The 19286-nt window shown below is 39.2% G+C and overlaps 3 protein-coding genes across 3 annotated transcripts; 1 reads left to right on the top strand and 2 right to left on the bottom strand.

Annotated features, from left to right (window-relative positions):
• Nucleotides 1–807: 807 nt before the first annotated feature.
• rnft2 (ring finger protein, transmembrane 2) lies at nt 808–10429 on the bottom strand (the record flags this gene model as incomplete). The annotated part of the gene is made up of 9 exons (XM_083911878.1): nt 10374–10429; nt 9198–9712; nt 9033–9109; nt 7831–7931; nt 7365–7518; nt 3482–3631; nt 1592–1657; nt 1351–1452; nt 808–942 (listed from the first exon to the last, which is right to left on the bottom strand). The coding sequence occupies exons 1-9, from the start codon at nt 10418–10420 to the stop codon at nt 808–810; spliced, it is 1347 nt and encodes a 448-aa protein (XP_083768004.1). The 5' UTR covers nt 10421–10429.
• A 405-nt stretch (nt 10430–10834) lies between these two features.
• Nucleotides 10835–14892, top strand: spring1 (SREBF pathway regulator in golgi 1). The gene is made up of 5 exons (XM_083911773.1): nt 10835–11265; nt 13003–13159; nt 13248–13399; nt 13625–13738; nt 14432–14892. The coding sequence occupies exons 1-5, from the start codon at nt 11170–11172 to the stop codon at nt 14513–14515; spliced, it is 603 nt and encodes a 200-aa protein (XP_083767899.1). The 5' UTR covers nt 10835–11169; the 3' UTR covers nt 14516–14892.
• Nucleotides 14893–16075: 1183 nt separating this feature from the next.
• On the bottom strand, nt 16076–17808 carry LOC310945911 (uncharacterized protein; the record flags this gene model as incomplete). The annotated part of the gene is made up of 3 exons (XM_083912172.1): nt 17732–17808; nt 17490–17638; nt 16076–16549 (listed from the first exon to the last, which is right to left on the bottom strand). Exons 1-3 carry the CDS (start codon nt 17745–17747, stop codon nt 16076–16078), a joined length of 639 nt encoding a protein of 212 aa, XP_083768298.1. The 5' UTR covers nt 17748–17808.
• Between the last annotated feature and the right edge of the window lie 1478 nt (nt 17809–19286).

Here is a 19286-nt window from a genome sequence, read left to right as displayed (position 1 = left end):
ACAGACATGACAACAGAAAAAATGTGCCAAACTCGCCCAAAATATTGTGAAAGCTGCGACTATTTACATTACCACTTGAGATATTCTGATACCATTTGTTCCTTCTCAATACCCAGTCCGATACCTGAAAATAATAATAATAATAATAATGATAATAATAATATATAATACCATTTATAAAACATAACCAATTACAATACAGTGAATGAATTCCATAGAATTGTCTTTTATTATCTAGTTGTCAGTCATAAAGAAAAAAGAACATAAATTAACTACTGTAAAGTATCTTTTTCTAAGGGCTAAATTACATGGTATTGGATCGGTGCGAAGACCCACGCACTCGCTGATACCAATACCAGTGTTTAAGGTAGTATCGAAGGCATTTACAATACTGGTATCGGAGCAACTCTAATTATCACCACACTGAATCAATGTAACATTCTTTAGTCTTGTCTTGAGAGAAAATTAGTTGACAACAGTGGCTAAGTCTACATGTACACAAAAATGTGCCATTAATGCATGACAACAGTTCATTGTAAACAGTCCAAGCTTTACGTTTCTTTTAAGTGATACCATGTTGATAGTTTGATTTCATAGCTTCATAAGATGTTCAACCTGTCTGCACTGAAAATGATGCGATCAACGTATTTTCTGTTAAAATGACGTAGTGTGTGTTACTGCAGTTATGCTTACCCTAAATGAAAGACTGCACTAAGATAAACAGCAAAAAGGTGACACACCATTGTTTTAACCCGCATTACAGCACAATCACACCCTTTCTGGATTCACGTGACACGTTGTCAGAGCTCAGTAGATCTGGAAATGAGCTGAGGTGGTGCCATCCTTCCAGCATCGCAGGGTCTCAATGACAGTGGAGCGACACAGGGGACATGTTCTCTCCCGGTCGAACCATAAACACAGGCACTCCTCGCAGAACACATGCTGCAAAGGAGCATAATGGGCACGCACATGTTTCATTTTTGCGACAAAGTAATAGAAAATTGCACAGCTGACATATCACCCTACTCACGTACCCTATCACATACAGCCTTGTCTGTTGTTTACATATTCTGAATGTTATGGGCAATTATAGATTGACCCCGCAGGAGCATCTTGTGCCGGAGGGCTGTTCAGTAGCTGATAGGAGCACCTGTATTATCAAATAATACCAGTAGCAGTATGCAAAGGGAAACACAATCTAACTGTTGTTTAAATGGTTGGTATCTTTCCAATTTATATTTAAAAAACAATTTTCCACCAGCTAAAAGTTCTGGTGTAAAACTTCTGACCACACCCATCAGTGATGCTGGCTGTGGTCAGCAGACGTGAACTATTTTTCAGAGTCCTTACCTGACAGAGAAGGGCTACGGGGTCTCTGAAATCACCCTGACAAATAGCGCAGACATCTCCCGCCTCGCTGCACTGCTGATTGCCCGCCCTCATTCCATAAGTCTGGTTGAGATAAAAGAGTGACATTTAAAAGGATTTGAATCTCCCAGATTTATTCTGAAATATTAAAAATGCAAAATTGAGTCTCTCTCTGCGTGTGTTCACTTATATGTGAAGAGAGTAAACTTCTTTTGAATCTGACCTGGGAGCTGCAGAGCATGACCAAGGCCTTGCGAATGGCAGACACACGTCCACAGATATCAAAGGACTGCAAAACAGTAAAGACAAAGCACACTCAGTTATTTTTTATAATAACAATTATTACAGCTGCTCACAAGTCTTGCTATATTTTCTGACTTTTTTTTTTACCCTTCACTAAATGTTTGCTCAGACCTGATGACGGGGCTGTATAAGATTCTTGGCTCACCAAGGAGGTTAAAGTTCATCAAGAGGGAAACATAAAGTTGCCAAATGTTAAAGAAATCAATCCAGTAGTTAAGTCATGGATGGTGGTGCTTAATGAAAAGTCAGTTAATTTGTTAGCTCTAGTTACTCTCAGATTTAGATTATTAATACAACATAATTGTAGTAATAATTGTTTTTAATTAACATCAACTAATTATTTTATGATTAAACTACAGTAATATAATTATTATAAAATGGGCCATTTAGCACAATGAGTACTTTAAATTACTTAAAGTTACTTTTTATGCTAATCTTTTTGTACTTTTTGTATGATTTTGAAAGCAGGACTCTTTTATTTTTCTTTAACAATGTAAAACATTGTGTTTTGATAAAACACAGCGCCCCCACTGGTGCTTAAATAACAGTTTAGTTGGAGAGTGGAATTGCAGCATGGGAAATGGGAGAGGCTTCAAAAATGAAAACCAAAATGTCAATAAATTCTGATGAAGTTCTGAGATAAGTTGATGAGGGGAAGGATGCTAAAATGAGTAAGACGCCACAGTATCTGTGAGAGAGCACTGTGTCCTGCAAGGTGCTGTGTGAGAAGACTTTTTAAGGGTTCTTCCTTGGCCAAGTTCCATGAAACTCGGCCCAGAAGTTATTTCTGTAATTCTGCTGATAAACAAACAAACTAAACCAAAAAACACAACTCCGGGGCAGAAGTAATAAAGCAGTCACAAGGTAATCAAAGCTCTGTGCAGTTTTTACTGGTTACACATTTGTTTCATTTTTTCTCTAAACATCTAAAGTGACACACACATCATGACAACTGAATCAACAGCTGATACACATCATGCACATCAGCATACTCTCATATACACACTGCTAATGGCCTGATTTTGGAAAACACCAGAGTGCTACACCTCAGCACACACACCCAGGAAACTGTCCACCCAATTCAGCAGAACAAGCCTATCAATAAGGACAACATCCGCTGAATCACCGGTGTATTAAAAGAAGTCTGCGCTATAATTGTCAACATACGCTGAAGATCACATGTGAGTGACAACCTTGCTGTGTAAATCATTTATCATTGCATCATTTAGAGTTTCAGCTATCCAACAACTTCCTAGTTTCACTATTTCAGCTTCCTATACGATATCACGACTCTTAACTGATACATGGCACGAAAAATCCTTTTAAGTTTCGTTACGCAACTGTTCAGTAACTGACCTCGCCATGACCTCCAATTTAACTCTTCTGCTTCCACAGGTCCCAGAGAAGGGTCCAAAACTATCAACAACCTACTATGATTAAAACCCAGGCTCGAATTTCTTTTCAAGCCAAGAGAAGAATAACAAACAATAATGATTCAGGTGACCTAACTTTTCACCTAGCCTCCTCGTCATGTCAGAATTTCCCTCTGACCAATACTTATCTGGAAAAGTAATGACTGGATTCCTATGAATCTTGTGGATACTCCCCAATAGATTAAGCAAAATGCATTCCTACTCCACAAGAGCATGTACCTTGTTCCTTTCTAATACCCCATGGCCATGGCTGTTAACTGTGCACACAAGATATCTCGCAAATCGTATTGTATAAATCCTAAATCTCCCATTAGTAGTATTGCTATGAGACTTGCTGAATGCATTTTAAAAAGTTATGGCCACCGGGCACCAAATACCTTGCAAAGGCTGTAGATGATGATGAGTGTCGCTCCCAGGAAGTAACTGCTGGACGGGTTCTCTCCCATAATGTACTTGTACCACAGCTGGATGGGCACCAGGGCCCGGAACAGCTGGCTCAGCTCCTCGATCAGCAGGTAGCACTTACCCTGGACAAATACACAGAATTAGAAACTACAATAGTAGACGAGGGACATATGGAGTGCCCATATGTAGGTGCCTGTGACTGTGAATGTGTCCGCTTAATATGTCATTTATAATGGAAGTGTTTCTGAAACCAAAACAACAAAACAAAAAAGGGCCTTTAGCGGTCTTAACTTAGTTTTAACTTTATGAAAAATGCTAAATTGAGACATTATGTATTTTGTCTTTGATCCACTCACTAACTGTCCAAAAAGCAGAAAGAGCTCGACAGCTTCGGGGCACTCTTCTATCTAGTCAAGAGCAGTGCGGTATTAAAAGCTTAAAACAGCATGCTTCCAGCCCAAACATGGCTGCTGTCCAGAGCTCCACAGTTTCACAGCAGTACAGGCAATTTCCCCACACTGCAAGGGAAACTGGCAGCGGCTCTTCCCACCTGCTACCCAGTGCCTGCATTAAACCCAGCCCTACGGGGGCTTGCTAGCTGCCTTTAAAAAGGACCCCTTCCATAAATAATGACAGAAAAGAAATGAACTTCTGATTGCTACAATAGTGAATTGGGGATGGTTAAAAACAGAGGCGACCAAAATGAAGGCAAACTTGATTCCCCGACAGCCCCCGTGGCATCCCAGCTCGCATAATGACTTCCTGGATGTTTGCTGACAAAGATTGATGACTGTGGGTAAAGAGCCACGAGCAGCCAGGTTGGTAGGGGAGGAAGGCCTCTGCTTGTGGCTAATTCATCTTCCTTATTGTCCCCTCAGCCTGGTATCCCACAGTGCCCATCACGCCCACGCAAAAAAACTGTCAAATCTAAAGTTTGGACAGAAGCCAAGGACTTGGAGTAAGCTCCACTGCGGGCCTTGTTTGAGTAGTTCCTCGCTTATTTGGTTTCATTACTTTGTCTGATCTTTTTATCCACTCCACCTGCACACAGAAACAGAATACATAACTTCACATTTGAATCCACAAGAAGATGTTATTATTAAATCTGCTTACTGTGGGGTTAAGCGGGTATGGTTTAAAATTGTTATGCCAACAGATTTTTCAGCTACACCACCCAGAAATAATTATTGTAAGACCAGTACCATCATATCCATAAATTACTCCATGGACTTTCTTCTAAAGGTATCCAGTGAAGTTTTGTTGTAAACTAGTGTCACGTTGTCAGACCAAACGCCAGCGCTGTGGTTGGTTTGGATTTCTCCAATCAACTAATGATTTTATTTAATATCTTAAATTCACTGAAAGATGATAAATGAGGAAATCGAATAATTGCCTAGCCCTACCAGAGTACCTTCAAGTTTTAGTGTCAGTTGGTACGCAGCCTGTCTTTTATCTTTTATCCACCCTGCGCCATCTTCATCTTCTATTTACTTCAGATCATTCAAGTTTGATTGTTAAAATTTAAATTTGACTTTGATCATAAAATGAATCACCTCAGTATGTTATCAAGCAAAAATGCCACACACTCAAAATAAGCAAATTTAAGAATCCACCTTGGACTCGCATTTCTCCCTCTTTTAAGACATTCTATAAACACTACATGTTTAAAAATCAAAATAGATATAACAATATAAATATTACTTGTCGCTCTACTTGACTTTGTGACTCGTGCTCATTGTGAGCAGCTGCACATTAAATATTGCTGGTGGCCAGCAGAACAGACATGTAGAGCAGCACCAACAGAACAAACAATAAACAACAGGTCAATGTTACAACCACCAAATTTAAGAACACCTCTTACACAACAAGGAAAACACTTCACACTTGAGCAACACACAGTTAATAAGATTGATACACAGGAAGTAGATATGAGCTCGCTAACTAAGCCTTTAAATTGAAGCCACCATGGAACTTCTGTATGCGTGCCTGCTATCACTTGTGCAGACCTGCGCTGACTGTAGTGATTATGTAGGATCATTAGTGTATCTGCGGTTGGATGCAGTAATGAAGTAGACAGGGTGATTTTGTGACTTCATGGAGTTCAGAATTGACGGGACTGTTTGGCCTCTATAACAGAAGGCAGTCATGATACAGCACCAACATGTGTCCCATCAAAACAGTTTAATTCTGAATGTGTGTGTGTGTGTGTGTGTGTGTGTGTGTGTGTGTGTGTGTGTGTGTGTGTGTGTGTGTGTGTGTGTGTGTGTGTGTGTGTGTGTGTGTGTGTGTGTGTGTGTGTGTGTGTGTGTGTGTGTGTGTGTGTGGAGGGTACAGGTAATGGTCCAGGTCCTGGGAGGGATGACCTCACCCGTGCAACCCTCTCGAGGGCAATTGAGCTCAGTTGCTGGCTGCCGTGGTTCCGACAGGCCTGTAGGTCTGTTTATCAGTGGAAAATTTAATCCTAATACTTTGAAAAAAACCCTCCTCCTCCTCCCCCCATCCACAAAAATGAGCTGCACCTGTATGGAAATTTAAGGCTATCTCTGTGTGTGTGTGTGTGTGTGTGTGTGTGTGTGTGTGTGTGTGTGTGTGTGTGTGTGTGTGTGTGTGTGTGTGTGTGTGTGTGTGTGTGTGTGTGTGTGTGTGTGTGTGTGTGTGTGTGTGTGTGTGTGTGTGTGTGTGTGTGTGTGTGTGTGTGTATGCAGTCATTTTCTGTTGCCTCAGGCTCAGACTAACCACGCACGCAGACACCCACATTGCACAAGCTCACCTAAGGAGTACCATTTACAACCTTATGAATACAAAACAGTTTCACACTGTGACCCTTTAGCACTTACTTCACTCAGTGGAGTATTTCATCATAGTTGAGCAGATCTTTTTTTTTTTATTATTATCTACAAAGTTCCACACTTTGTCCGCTTCCTGTAACTCAAACATAGCCTATACCATGTGATGGAGAAGCATCAATATGGTAGCTAATAGCTAGATGTTTTTAGGTGTGTCATACAAGATTTTCTTGGTCTTCATGTTCATTAAAAAGACCAATCCTGCCCTACATGTGGAGCTGGTCTCTGAGAACAGTCGGAAAACAGAGCTGCACAAGGCCTTGGAGCAAAAGCAGGACAGCCTCAATAAGCTTCAGTCTGACTTCTATGGCAAAGAGTCTCAGGGAATAACATCATTTAGGTGAGTTAGTTAGGTTATAAACTAAACTAAATGATAATAATTAAAAAAGAAAAAAATGTGTTTTTCTTCTGTCCTCTTAAATGTCTGACATTGACTAAAGTGACTTGTAGCTGAACAAAGTTTATAACTAGAGAGGTTTTTTAACCTTCCTCTCCTGAAGGAAGAGATTCAGACGTATCCCGAGCAAGCTGTTGTCATAAACCAATCGCTGTCTATTATGTGAAACACCTGAAACCTCCAGCTCAGAGCGGACTGTTAGTACAGAGAGAAAACACACTGCCATCACAAGCTAACAAGCTACCAGGCCTGCTCATCAACCTCAGGTAAAAAATAGAATGCAGTTACCGAAGAGTCTCAACCTAGCTCTAGCACAAGCATGAGGAGTAGTGGGAGGGGAAAGGCCAGATGCAGAATTTCTCAATGAGGGAGAAAGAGTAGACGTACTTCCAGCCCCTTCTCTGAGTTTTTTTACTTTCTATTATGTGGGAAGACCACGTTAACCAAAATAGTAATCATAGCAGAATTTACATGTGTCTGAAGTGGGCCTTTAAAAAGGCATAAAATACTGAACACACTCTCACAGAGGACATGTAAACATAATTGAATTAATAAATGTCACAATTTCTTTAGATGTACTAAGGGTCAGAAGGATGAATGTAGATGTCTTACCCTGGATTTAAAGGCCAGGAGAATCTTGGGCAAAAAGAGGACAAAGCACTTCAGGCCAATGGTGAAATACTTCAGGACAAAGTCAGTGATGCCCACTGCCCAAATGAGATCAAAGAAGTCAAAGCTGTTGAGGTTGGGCTTGGCAAATATGAGGCTAGAAAGAAAAAGAAAACAACATCTCTATGAGTTGTTGAAGGGACGTCTGGTGTTTTCACTCAGGATGGTACAATGACAAGCAACAGAAACATGACGTAAAAAAACAAAATAATAAATTAAGCACAAAATACTTACAGGACAAGACCAGACAAGAACAGGAACGCTGCCTAAAGAAAATGGAAGTCAAAATAAAATGCATGACACAAGACAAAATGAATGGAAAAGCCTAAATGTATAAAACAAATTGAAAACATAAGATGGCAGGCAAAGACACACACAGCTACTGTAGAAATACCTGCTTGTACACTACCTGTTTTGCAGCTCCTCGTGACTAAATGTGTAGTAAATGTACACTATATTCCCTGCAAGGAACATGATGATCCACAGAGCAACAAATACAGAACGTTCCGCCTGGTAACATAAGAGACACAGGGCTATTTTAGAAACAATACATTTCTTTACATATAAAATTGTAATTCAACACAAAAATGTTGCTAAATAAAATACCTGGTTCATTATTAGTCTGTCTGACTGTGAGCTTTGTGTACACTAACGCACAGCATCAGTTATTGGTTATATTTTGTGTCTGCTTCCTCCACACTACACTGAATGTTCTTGCGTAAGGCAAGATATTTACTAAATAAGTGGAAGAAAAGCAAGACTCAAATACATTTAGGACATATAGGATACACAGAATGAGAGTTTTGTTAAGTATTCACGATGAATACAAAACCCAGGAAGACGGACTTCCTGTGTTGAAATAAAATATTGTATAATGTGGCTATAATCAAAGATGTAAAGATGCAGAGATTATTTTATTATTATTATCTTTTAGAACCATTTAAATAATCTTAAAAGGAGGCGGCTGGTGATACTGTATTCATCCCATTAAAAGACGAAAACAATTGAAGGATTTATCCTACTTACAAGTATTATCTCTGTATCCAAAGCCCGATCTAACTTATTCAACCGTTGTACTACAGCTATTTTAAGAAATCACTGAAAAAGGAGCAATACATTTAATATTTACATCTTCAATAAGAATAAATGACCTTCAGGTTGACAGCCACAGACAGGGTAGGGGAGTTGGAGAGTTTTTAGTGGCGGACTAACAGATTGTTGTTTTTGTTCTTTTCATGCGATTTACTGACAATGGGAAAAATACAAAATGAATATGTGGGAGAAGCTTAGCCAGTATTACATCCAAGACTTTGTTTTATCTTACACTGGAAAATGTATCAACAGCAGTAAATATATTCTTTGCACATTTCTATGGTACTTTGCACATTATTACAGTAATTTTGATTTGTATATATACATATATATATTACTATTGTAAATTTGATATTATATATAGTTTTATATTTCTGTTATGCAAATATATAGGACACTGTATGTATATATTGTTGTTGTTAAATATGTTGTTTGTATAGCTGGAGTTGGCAACGAAAATAATTTCCCCCTGGGATTATTACAGTATTTCTGATTCTGATTGTAGGGGGGTTTATTTACCCGTAATGAGACTTGGTGCCTAAATGTGGAATTGGCATAGGCGAAGGTGCTGGCCATGCCCACACACACAGCAATACCTGCAGAAGAGAGGGGCAACATCATCAGACCATATGCTGCTAATGATTCTTTGTTGCAAGCAGTGTAAAATTAAAAACACTGTCGTACCTAACTTATGCTGAAAGCAGACTTTAGCCAGTAGAATGAGAATGAAAGGGAAACCTCTCTGGAGCCATGTTACCACCGCCTTCAACTCAGACAGGGCTGGGGCCGGGGTGGACGGGTCTTCCTGGGCCTCCTCCCTGGAGCTGTGCCTCTCCGGGCCAGCTGCTGCTGTGGCCTGCTGGAGCAGAGAGGTGGTCCTGTGCTGTAGGGGCTGGTGGTGGAAGTGGTGGTGGTGGTGATGGTGGTGCGGGGGCGGCCGAGGGAGAAAAGGTCCAACCTCCGTGCGGTGGGGGCCTCCTTCTTCTCTGGACGATGCAGTCATCTGGATAAAAACTTCAGGAGGAGAGCCCAGGACTAAGCCAGCTGCCTGGAATTGGGCAGAGGAGACAGAGCCGGAAGGGACACCCACCAGGCCGGAGAAGATCTGCTGGGGTGAAGAAGGTGAGTCGGGCTTCAGGCAGTCAAACACACAACCCTCATCCAGGCTGCTCTCTGATCCCAGAGTTTGGCTTCGGCTCCTGAGTGAGACACAAGTGGGGATGCAAAAGAAAACATTAGCATGGATAATGGCTATGCTATATTTTTAAAATCCTATATATAACTTATATGTAGTACTTTGTTAACATGTCCAGTCAAGGGGTCTGTAAATTGTACATTATGTATATGGTTTATTTAGAGAACCCTCTGCTACATTCTACTTTTACAGTTTAAAATTAGAGCATCAACTGTTAGTACACACAACATACACTACATGGACAAAGTAATGTGGCCACCTAAACATTAAACCCATCAATGACTGTTGGACATCTCATTTAAAAACCACAGACATTTATCTGCTAGTATAACAGCCTCCTGTTGCAAAATACCCCTAAAGTACAGTGTTAAAAGGTTAAATAATGTGTTTTTCAACTTTTCCTCTTAGATTTAGGCTGGGAGTGCTTTGTGACCAGAGTTACGCAGTGCTGAGGTAAAATGTCCCCAAAATGTTACCACAAAGCTGGAGGGATACTATTGTCTAAAATATCACTGTAAGCTTTAGATTTTTGATTTGCCTACATGGACAAAAGAACCATTTTAAACAGTCCCAGGCTGTATGCACGTGGACAGGGTGGGTCCACTTGCATTTGTCTTTATATTGTGTGAAGATAATACAGAGCTTCTGAGAGCTATTCTTCCCACCTTTCATTGGGCATGCCATCCGTGTTGCTGCTGTGTCTCCTCTGCATGGCATAATGCTCACCACCACATGGTCAAGCCCTGCAAATGCAAACCAACATCAACAGTGTGTGCCGAACAGAGAGGACGGCTAACAGCTTTTATCTTCAGCTATCCTGCTGTTTGTGTGTGTGTGTGTGTGTGTGTGTGTGTGTGTGTGTGTGTGTGTGTGTGTGTTTCATTCGGTAAACAGAAAATAATCAACATAAACACCACTTTACCTGAATGTGTTCAGTGAATTGCCCCTCAGCTCTCTGGCATATTTAGTGGGAGGTTAGCTAGGGTGGATGCTGCTGTTGCAGAGAGATGCTCCGACGGGTGCAGCTCGGAAAAAAACTTCCTGTATGACGTCACCGAGGTGGTGCTTTCTATCCAATCAGCGTGCTCCTTCCCACCACACCACATCCGTGTTGGAAATTGTTGTTTTGCTTGATGTTGGATGTCAAATTTCGCTGGATAAAACATTACAGTCGCTGCTTGTAAGACGTTGTATTGAACATAAGAAGGTATTTTTCTTCCAAAAGAGACGAGACTGCGTCACTAGGCTGCGTCATAGTGTATTCCTTTTTTAAATCATCAGTATCTAGCTTATCTAAGAAAGAAAGCTAATGCTAACGACAGCTAGCATGCAGGCTAACAAATAGGCACACACCGTTACATATTCCTGACACATATACGTCAGTAGGGGACTTGAGACCCCTAGAGGTTTTGATGTTTTGGACCGTCACTGTCAACGGCGTCTCCCCAAGAAAGCCATGCTATGATGGTGCTGCGGCGGTTACTGAGAAAGCGCTGGGTGCTTGGTGTAGTCTTCGGACTGTCTCTCATCTACTTTCTCACCAGCACACTCAAACAGGTACAGAACCTCCTCCCAATACATTAAAGCAAACCTTCTGCACCAGGAGTGGACTACCTTAATATAGAGGTCGACCGCTGTGGGTTTTTCTATGGCCGATTGCAGATCTTTAGAAAACAGGGCAGATGCCGATTTTTCTTTTTCCCCCCATCTGATAAAATATAACAGTTTAACAATAACAAATAATACAAAACATAATAATGGATTAGATGTCTCAGACACCTTAGCAACAACGTTACAGGGTTAGTATTTTTATTTTAAAAAGTAATTTATTCTGTAATTCCATTACAATCTAATATATTAAGAAAACTCGTGGGAATGGGATAAAGATGTATAATGAAAGATCAAACAGAAATCAGGTGCTCTTCAGAATGGGGCAACGTTAAGGTGAACAAAAAAATCAAGACTGTCCAGTTTAGTAAATCTGATGGAAGTTAACGGTGTACATTGGCTGTTGGGAAAAATCTGAGGCACTGATTTTTCCTGACAGCCATTGTACACCTTCAACTTCCATCAGATTTACTATACAGGACTGTCGTTTTTGTTTTTTTTGTTCATTTTAACGATCTAATACATTTTGAACAAAAAAACACAGGTGATTGTGGGAATTTGGGGAAATGTTTATGGTAGCCTAAGGTACATGATAGTTGATAGTCCAGGGCTCAAAACCTTTTAAGCATCTTCCCAAAACTGTCCTGAAGCATGTTGTTTGTTTGTTTGTGACACTGTCGCTCTGGAGCCAGCATTTTGTCATTTTTGGGGGGGGGTTTCTTACCTGCTGCCAAAATAATCTTCTGAAGGCACGTGTCACTTTTACTGAGACATTCGGGAATATTTCCCCAGTACAAAACAAAATCAGAAATCAATTCTGAATCTCTAAAACAAGGTAGTCCACTACCTCCCATAAATGTTTGGGCAAGACCAGGTGGTTTGCTATTACAAAATAGTACATTGTTTCAAAACTATATTGAGAAACCTTTTATTGATGATACAACCACATGGCGATGTCTGTTTTTGGCTCATAGAAGAAATCACCTGACAGATCAAGGTGCTCCTATATTGGTGCAAAAATCCTGAAACGCAATATTGCCCCAAAGCAGTTCTGCTCATTAACTTGCTGAAAACATGAGATATCTCCAAAGAACTGGTATGGCAAAGTCAATCAATTTAGGGTTCAGGGTGTCTTGAGGAAACAAGGACACTTCAGCAGGAGCAGATGGCCCACCCTTCCTCATGAACCATTGCTGTCATCCTTTCTTACAGCCCAAATTTTTAAGTTACTTGTTTATTCTGATCAATATTCTAAATGCCAAAGATATTAAGTTGTTTACTACCACTAAAAACTGCAGAAAGTTGAGAAGTAGGACCTAGTGAATTGTCTGCATCTTTGCTAAAAAAAGACTACTTAAAAGATTAATAGATAATATTGCAGACACTTTTCTTTCTCCATTGAATTATCATCTAATGGGCTCAGTCCAATCTGATTAAAGTCAGAAACGTTTCAACTTTTAGACAACTTATTTAGGCAAAGGTCTTGTACGGCTTCTTTGTTAAGATACATTTAAGATGTGAAAACTTCTGTCTTCTTTTGTTTAATGAAAAAAGGAAAATAAAAGTTTTAGTGTCAGCACTATTATTTGCCTTACTGCATAACATTCCATTATATCTCCTGTTTGAGTCTTTGTTAAGTCATTTTTTAATGGAATTTCATGACCTTCACCTATGTGAATTTTGCAGGAGGAGCGTACCATACGGGACCGCACGCTCTTAGAGGTGAGAGATTCAGACCATCGCATCCCCTGGAAAGTCCGTTTCAACCTGGGCAACAGCAGCCGACAGATCACTCAGTGCAGAAACTCTATCCAGGGCAAGACGCTGCTCACAGACGAACTTGGTGAGAAATGCAACCAATCCAGCTCCATCAGACTGTTTTTCTGCCTCTGATCAATGTATATATTCTTATCTGTGTTAATATTTTACAGGTTACGTCTGCGAGAGAAAAGACTTGCTGGTCAACGGCTGCTGTAACGTCAATGCTCCCAGCTCCAGGCAGTACATTTGTAAAAGCTGCCTGGCCAACGGCTGCTGTAGCATCTATGAGTACTGCGTGTCTTGCTGCCTCCAGCCTGATAAGGTAATCTGTCACATCAAGAATGTATGCTGCATCTTGCGAGACTGCTGCATGCATAGATTTTAATGTATGATTCTGAAATACAACAATTCAGATACTATATCCCTTAAAATTTAATACTGATTTTGCATTTTAACCGTATTGGTGACCACGAGGGAAAGAAAGATCGGATTTGAACAGTTTAAAATCTACACATTCTCACTCTCTTATCTGTGTACTCTTCTTCAGCAACCTCTCCTTGAGCGCTTTCTGAATCGTGCGGCTGAAGGTTTCCAGAATCTCTTTACTGCCGTGGAGGATCATTTTGAGCTGTGCCTGGCCAAGTGTAGGACCTCTTCACAAGTATGTTGTGAGATAAACAAAGATGAAAACGTTGAACTCTGACAGACCTCAATCCTATTTTTCTCAAGTTAGTCTAAAACACGTCTGTTCCATTATTTTAGTCATTTTGAAAATAAGTACAATTAGGTTTTCCCACAGACACAACTTCCCACGTATGTCTTGACCAAGTCAATATTCATCTCTGTACTTTTTGGACAGCTATCAAAATTTGATAAAACTTTAGTCAATGTTTCAGCATGACTCATTGCCATCTTAATTTCCTGAACAACAAAAACTGGCAAGAACAAAAACTGCCTGCTCTCTTTATGATTATTATTATTATTTTTATATCATACATATATCTCCTGCAATAAAAAAAAAAAACCTCTACATTTATTCTTCCCTGGCTTTGATTTTTTTCTCCCCAATATGAATTGATTACCAAACACAGAATTAAAAGAAAATCATTAAAAGCATTAGACAAATTCCTAAAATCAATGTTTTATGTTTTTTGAAGCTGATCGAATGTTTTACTTTATTACATTTCTGGTTTACATTTAAAAATGAACCAGCCATGAACATTCATGTGCTCTATTGTGTTATGGGAGAAAAGCTTCACACACATTTTCTCCGTATACGTGCTGAATATGCTCATTTAGCAGCAACAGTTAAGTTTGCATTATAACTTGTTTATTCTTTTTCCCTCTTATGCAGAGTGTTCAACATGAGAACACCTACCGGAACCCTCAAGCAAAGTACTGCTATGGAGAAAGTCCGCCAGAGCTCCTTCCTGTATGAGCATTGACTCTCTTTTTCGGGTTTAGGAAGTACAGGAACAGCAGCGGGCAAATCAAGCATCGCTGTTCGGACACTTAAAGGTGAATGGAGAAGAGACTCTCGGACAATTTTGCATCAGAGCGGCAAAGAGACAGAGACATCAACCCCAAAATGGACAAATGCTGTATTTAATTTGATTATTTACACTTCATAAGTGCATAAAACACTTCATACATTCATCCGTGATGATCATCAGGTCTACATTAGAAGGCAGCTCACCCATCAGGATTCGCTTCAAACCGGTTCATGTCATAAAATAGGCTTCATTTTTAAAGAAAGTAACGGCTGTTTCATGTTTTGTTGAATCTTGAAAAAACAGCAAAGAATGTGTCATTATTTCTATGTGTAGTGCATGCATATGAAACTGCTATTTAATAAAAGTGACTGTGAGATTAAGGGGGTTATAGTTTCTGCTTTTTATGAACGATTAATTTTTTTTTAATGATGCATTAGACATGTTTATGAACTGTTGTTTTACAGGTGTAAAGAAGAGTATGTGTGTAGTTTATAAAAAATTAAGGCATGCTTAACATTTAAAGATATCAAAGACCCCTTTAGAAAATCTTACATTTTAAAGTTTGTCAAAGAAAACAGGATTAATGTGGTAGAAAAAAGGAAGAAGTACTGATTAAACAGTCGTTTTATTTTATTAGCCATAAATGAGCTTTATATTGATGGAACAAACAAGACAAAGTCAAAGCACTCAAAAAGCCATGCTTTGTGGGGAAAAAAGCTCATTCAGAACCAAGAAACAGGAACTTCTAATTAAATATTAATTGATCACTTAATTTGTGGAGGACGAGGCCCACATTAATCTTTGTTACAGTGTTGTTGTTCTCTTGCATTGCTTTGATGGGAGTTTGACAGACTTATCTGCCTTACCATGCTCTGTCCATCTGTCCACAAATTTCAATAAAGTGATTGGAGTCCAAACTGGTGGCTCTCTGTAGGCGATTCTTATCAGGTTCTCTTTCTACCTCAGGCTACGGAGCCCGCTCACTAGGGAAAGATGGCCAGAGCAAAACAATTAATCATAGTGAAGGCTGAGAAAACTAAACTCGTAATTAGAAATTGTATTAGAGCCTCTTTTAATTTGCCTCTTTGGCAAGTTGATTAATTACAGTCACATGGGGATTTGCTGAAGAGTAGCAAGTTTATTTGAACAAAACCATTTCTGATATCTTTCAGAGGAAGAGTTTGACATTTTGGAAAATAATAAAATGCTGCCTTGATGAGTTTGACCTGAAGATTGAATGGTAAGAAAGTGAATATGGCTACTTTCCCACTGCTGTCCCACTACTGTAAAATTGTAATTTAATCAGCTGTTGTATCTTCTTAAGACACCCTACTTGCATTAAATGCATCCATTAATTAAGGGTATTAAAAAAGAGTTTGCAAATGTCCTATATGCATATCAACATGTATGCATTACAGTTATTAAGCATTAACATACTTTATATTGCTAAAATCCTCCATTATTGAAAAGCTGCCATAAACTGTAACCTGCAGCACAAACTGAGATTACAAGAGGTATCCACTCCCCTCCAAGTACTTCTGAAGTGTTGTCTCAGTACCTTTTATCTTAAATTTCCCTTTGACCTTTACCTTTGCAATTTGGACCCGAAACTGGCGCTCTAGCCAGTCCAGATAGTCCCTGGCTGTCTTCAACAAAGTGTGACTCCACTGCTTCCTCTCAAACGCGTGCCTGGGCATGTTGGGTGGGGGTGGCTTGGGGGAGCATTCCCCTTCCAGGATATACTTCGCACATGCTGTCAGCATCTTGACCTTGGAGATGGCATTCCTGAGCTTCTCGTGAAGTGAAACGTCTTCAGGATTCAGGTTGCTCCTCTGATCCTCCAGGACTTTCTCCAGGCCTTGAGCCATGAAGAGGAGGCTGCACTGGACTTTTGACCCATGGAGAGGAGAGTTGTGGTGGACCTTGAGCTCAGGGAAGCCAGGGGACCAAGTGCCAAGGTGCTCACCATTGGCTTCGTCCTGGAAGAGAAGACACACAGTGATTTCACTGGGAGATGTATTTTGCTCATCAAGTCTGCAATCTCTCTATATCACAAATATTAATTATCACAAATATTTTACTAAAGTCTGTCTCAGCATGTATCTGCATCCCAAACACACAAGGGTTGTGAATGTACAGTAGATTCAGTCAAAGTTATGGTTTGAAAAGCCATATCAATGTCAATGCATCAATGTCATTAAGACAAAAGACACATTTAAGAGATCAAAGCATTTATACAGGCAAGATAACTGACTAAAGAAATTTTCTCACCACAAAAGACTCACACACCAAAGTGGAAAACACAACTGAATATTCATATAATACATTTGTATGAAATAGATGCCAGGAAATATGAACTGGAAGTTATATTATTACAAGTAAGTTACATGTGCAAATCTCCCAGACACCCACAAGAGCTCACACAACTACTAATAATAGTTCAGAACTATAAGTAACTAAGTACATTTACTTAAGTGCTGAAGTACAATATTATATATTCCACCACACTGTATTTTTTACTTATTAAACTGATATTTACAACATCTTTATAGAGTTTAGTTACTTTTCAGATTAAATTGTTCACATCACCACAGTATAATATATGTTAAAGAGATACATTCCTAAGGATTAAATTTAGTTATATTTAATCTATAGCAATGCATCTCTATAACAAACACATAAAGTGGTTAAAATTGGCATCACATCAGTTAAGTATTATATAGGCTCCAATATGTCGATACAATTTTTGAATGACAAACTTATACTTGTAATTTAAAAAAATGTACATTGTGATATTGGTACTTCTGATTAAGCAAAAGATCTTTGAAAGAAGATTTTATGTGTGCCCATCATTCTGCCACTGACACTGAAAATGTCACCACCTTCAGACATACTGTAGAGCTATATTATGTTACTTACAAAACTCTTCAAGCTCGCCTCGACGAGACTTTTGGTCAGGGCTGTCAGCTCTTTGGGTTTGCAGGAAACACCAGCTTCATGTTTCTTTGGTGCATGTCCTGCATCCAAGCTTTGCATCACCATCGAGGCACACACCACTGTCAGGAAGCCTGCAAAAGCAAGTGCACGATTTTTTAAATCCATCCCATGTAAGACACAAATGTAATAATGAATGAAGAAAGTGGGGTACAAGGCATACTGACCTGCTCTGTATTTCATTCGGACTCTGCTCAAGTTCTCAAATATGACAAGGACAGGTTTCTATAGTAATGCAATCACAATTGTAAGAGATTGTTTTTATAGTTGCAAACCGCTCAATGGAGGCGTGTAAAGGCAGTTGTGAAGATAAACTTCCCTTATCTCTATCTGAGATGTATCCTTTGGTGAAAAAAGTAAAACAGCAAACCAAGCAAGATTGGGTTCCTTTCACATGGTCAACACCTTGCGCAGCACTCTTTGTCACTTCCACTTAAGGAAATGTTGCTAATCACTGATGAAGATGATTTGTTTTCAACACAACTGTCACAAGCTTGATGAATAACTTTTGAGAGCAAAAAAACATTCATAAACATTCTGCAAATACCTGAAGGAGAAAAGTCTAAGTCAAATTAAACTAAATGATCCATAAGAACTTTGTTTTGAGAAATGATTTTGGTGTGTTCACACAGAGGACATACGTAGGTAATTTTATCACTAACTTTTATTCAACTTGTATGTTCACACATACAACAGAGAATTTGTATTTTGTATAAGAAATCACTTTGGACCCAACATGAAAGACAAACAACAACATCTTTACATCATTTTAGGTTAAACGCACACAACATTCTTTAATATACGTCAGCAGTTTATCACATATTGTGCGATGACATTTACACATCATGATTAATTCCTGCTAGCATACCCCTCACACAATACTTCCTGTGCGTAGATGTGAAGCAACCATACTCACCAATATCCTTTCATGTCACTTCAGTCAAATTTAACCCCTCCAGTTATATTTTCTAACTCTACATTACTGGTTTCATATTACATGGACTGATAAGTGGTGCAATACTTGGCATAAGTTGAATAAAAGTTTGTTTTTGTTGTTATGAAAAACTTTAGTTCTTTTTAGCAAAATTATGTATACATTTGTGTTCTATCTACAGTATTTTGTCAACATATACTAATTTACCCTCTTCCTAATTTACGTGTAATGCTTTGTAGTGTTGCCAACCCATATGAAAAGGATGTTTTGTGGCAACGAAGACCTTTACGGGGGACGTTGAAGAAACAGACCAGCAGGCAGCAGTTATTGTAAAAAGAAGTGGCATTTACTAACCAAACCTTTAATGAACAGAGGCAAAAAACTTTGACATTCAAAACTAAAATAAATAAATACAAAAAGGAACTTGAGCTGAAGAAAAAAGAAAAAGAACAACAACAAACACTTGTGTCCAATAACTCCGTGCCCTTTTACGCTCTGCCTACTGGAACGCACCTCTGCTCAGGTAAGCATATGGTTGAGCTAAATAGAACCCCCAAAGTATTAATTTAAGATACCTTGCTGACAAGTGGCCTGTGGGCACACATACACACCATGTGTACACCATCTTTATCAGAATGCCATCCACTACAAAATGGCTGTTACCTTTTGTGTCCAGTCCCTCAATTTTTTCATAATCACCTACTGAGCAGATGATTTACCTCAACCTCACAGGGAAATAAATAAATAAATAAAGGAAAAATGACCACACAACTTATACTTGTGTTACC

Source organism: Echiichthys vipera (assembly GCF_963691815.1).
Source record: "Echiichthys vipera genome assembly, chromosome: 4".
Lineage (NCBI taxonomy): Eukaryota > Metazoa > Chordata > Actinopteri > Perciformes > Trachinidae > Echiichthys > Echiichthys vipera.
This window is presented reverse-complemented; position numbering and strand designations above follow the sequence as displayed.

What these genes read in the sequence shown, in the direction of transcription:
- spring1 (XM_083911773.1), top strand. Translation starts at nt 11,170, where the DNA reads ATGATGGTGCTGCGGCGGTTACTGAGAAAGCGCTGGGTGCTTGGTGTA. An exon ending in GCTGCTCACAGACGAACTTG is followed by an intron (nt 13,160 to 13,247) that starts GTGAGAAATGCA and finishes AATATTTTACAG; the next exon opens with GTTACGTCTGCGAGAGAAAA. An exon ending in AGTGTAGGACCTCTTCACAA is followed by an intron (nt 13,739 to 14,431) that starts GTATGTTGTGAG and finishes CCTCTTATGCAG; the next exon opens with AGTGTTCAACATGAGAACAC.